The following is a 1,876-nucleotide window of genomic DNA, read 5'->3' as shown; positions in this document are numbered from 1 at the left end:
ACACCAATGAGCTGGGCGGGTAAGCTAATATTGTAGCGTTAATGATACAATCACAGCAGACACGTTTCCCTTTGTGTCCAGATTTGGCCAAAGTCGACGATAACACACAAGGGCCAGGTCCCCACTGCTACGTGTATATGCGTGTGTCTGTGTGTGTGTGTGTGTGGGGGGGGGTGTTTATGCATTTCATCTTCGGCTTTGATCATCGAAAAAAAATAAAAGTTGGTTGAAGGATTAAACATTAGATGTGTTTCTCAAAACTGCCCCTGCTGTTCTTTTTCTCTGCGAAGAAAAGGCTTTGTGTGTGTGTGTGTGTTTGTGTGTTTGAATAGGTGGGTGTCTGGGAGGGTGTTTGTGTGTTTATGCGGGTCTTATGTACATATAATACACACGCATAGGTCATCTTTTGAAATGAGTTGTAGTCCTTTGAAATGATTTGTATGTTAAAAGTGTAGGAACAGTTTATAGTTCATTGTAAATGTGTGTTTTCTTCTTATCAAAACCCTTCCTAACCTGTCCAGACCATGATCAACCCAGGCCTGACATAAACATCCAAGAAAAATAACCAAATAAATGCTTAACGGTCCAGGGGCTCCAACAAAAGTTAGAGAGAGAGAGAGGGAGAGAGAGAGAGAGAGAGAGAGAGAGAGAGAGAGAGAGAGAGAGAGAGAGAGAGAGAGAGAGGGAGAGAGAGAGAGAGAGAGAGAGAGAGAGAGAGAGAGAGAGAGAGAGAGAGAGAATATGGGAGTTGAAAACGGCTGGTGTTAGGGGGCAGGTGGCCTGTACCCCAGAAACAGCTGTTCATTTCTCACTACCCCCGCATACACACACACACACACACACACACACACACACACACACACACACACACACACACACACACACACACAATCAATTTCCCCTTTTCTTTCTCTCTAATATCCATCTCTCCCCTACTTGCCCCCCCCCCCCCCCACCACACAGTCCCCATATCCACACAGTTCCATTCCCACCCTCCTCTCTGCCCTCCTCCTCCGTCTCTCACCCCCCTTCCCTCCCTAGCTCCGCCCTCCCCCCCCCCACCCTCCATCCACATCCCTCCCTCCTTAGCTCCCTCTCTGTCCTCCCTCGCTCCCTCCCTCCCTCCCTCCCTCCCTCCCTCCAACCCTCCCAATCAACTCTAGCTAACCAGCTTTAATCTCTGCCAGGTCCATGATGGGGGGAAGCAGGGGGGAGCACAGCTGGTTCAGGGATCCTTGACTCCCTCCTCATCGCCCAGGCAACCCAGCTGACTTGATGTGAATCATGTAAAACACGAGGCCTTGTTTCATAGTAACACACATCCATAAATGTATTTTGGTTTGTTGAACGTTGCACGGGCCAACAGGCCTATGAGAAACAAATAAGCATATTTTATTGTGTCATTACATATCTTTAATTTTAGGTTCAGATTTAATTCCTCATGCCGTTTTACTTGGGGATTGCTTTGGCTGTAATTTATTTCAGTACGAAACTGAATAAAATAATTGGCATGCGATGATAGGAAAAAAAGAAGACGTGATTGCCAAACACACAAACCATAATATACAAAAACAAACAAAACACCCAGGCGGGACTGTAATTCACCAGATGTCCAACGGGGGGTGCTATAACATCGCTGATCTCTCTCTACCTGCTATGTACAGGCCTATCGCGGCAGGCACACATATCAACCTCCAGTGTACTTCTATCGGTTCCTCCTCTCCCGTCAGTGGTCCGGCGGTCCACCACCATCACTTGTTGTGGACCCGTAGCACGTGGCCCAGCAGCGTGAACAGCATGCCTGACAGCAGCACCAGAGGCACCCCCGCCACGGCCACCATGAAGGACCAGCCATAGAGCACCGTGACCTGGCGTT

General features: G+C 48.5%; 1 protein-coding gene across 1 annotated transcript in view; it reads right to left on the bottom strand.

The window, feature by feature from the left end:
• Positions 1 to 1,390: 1,390 nt before the first annotated feature.
• LOC132466403 (transmembrane protein 182-like) overlaps positions 1,391 to 1,876 on the bottom strand; it is a 4,786-nt gene continuing 4,300 nt past the window's right edge. Inside the window, 2 exon segments of the mRNA XM_060063646.1 lie at positions 1,391 to 1,870; positions 1,873 to 1,876. The exon segment at positions 1,873 to 1,876 is cut by the window's right edge and continues 98 nt beyond it. Of these exon segments, the coding sequence (XP_059919629.1) occupies positions 1,752 to 1,870; positions 1,873 to 1,876 (123 nt within the window). The 3' untranslated portion in view covers positions 1,391 to 1,751.

The sequence above is a fragment of the Gadus macrocephalus genome, chromosome 10, assembly GCF_031168955.1.
Source record: "Gadus macrocephalus chromosome 10, ASM3116895v1".
Classification (NCBI taxonomy): domain Eukaryota; kingdom Metazoa; phylum Chordata; class Actinopteri; order Gadiformes; family Gadidae; genus Gadus; species Gadus macrocephalus.
Note: the sequence above shows the minus strand (reverse complement) of the source record. Positions and strands in the feature narration are given on the sequence as shown.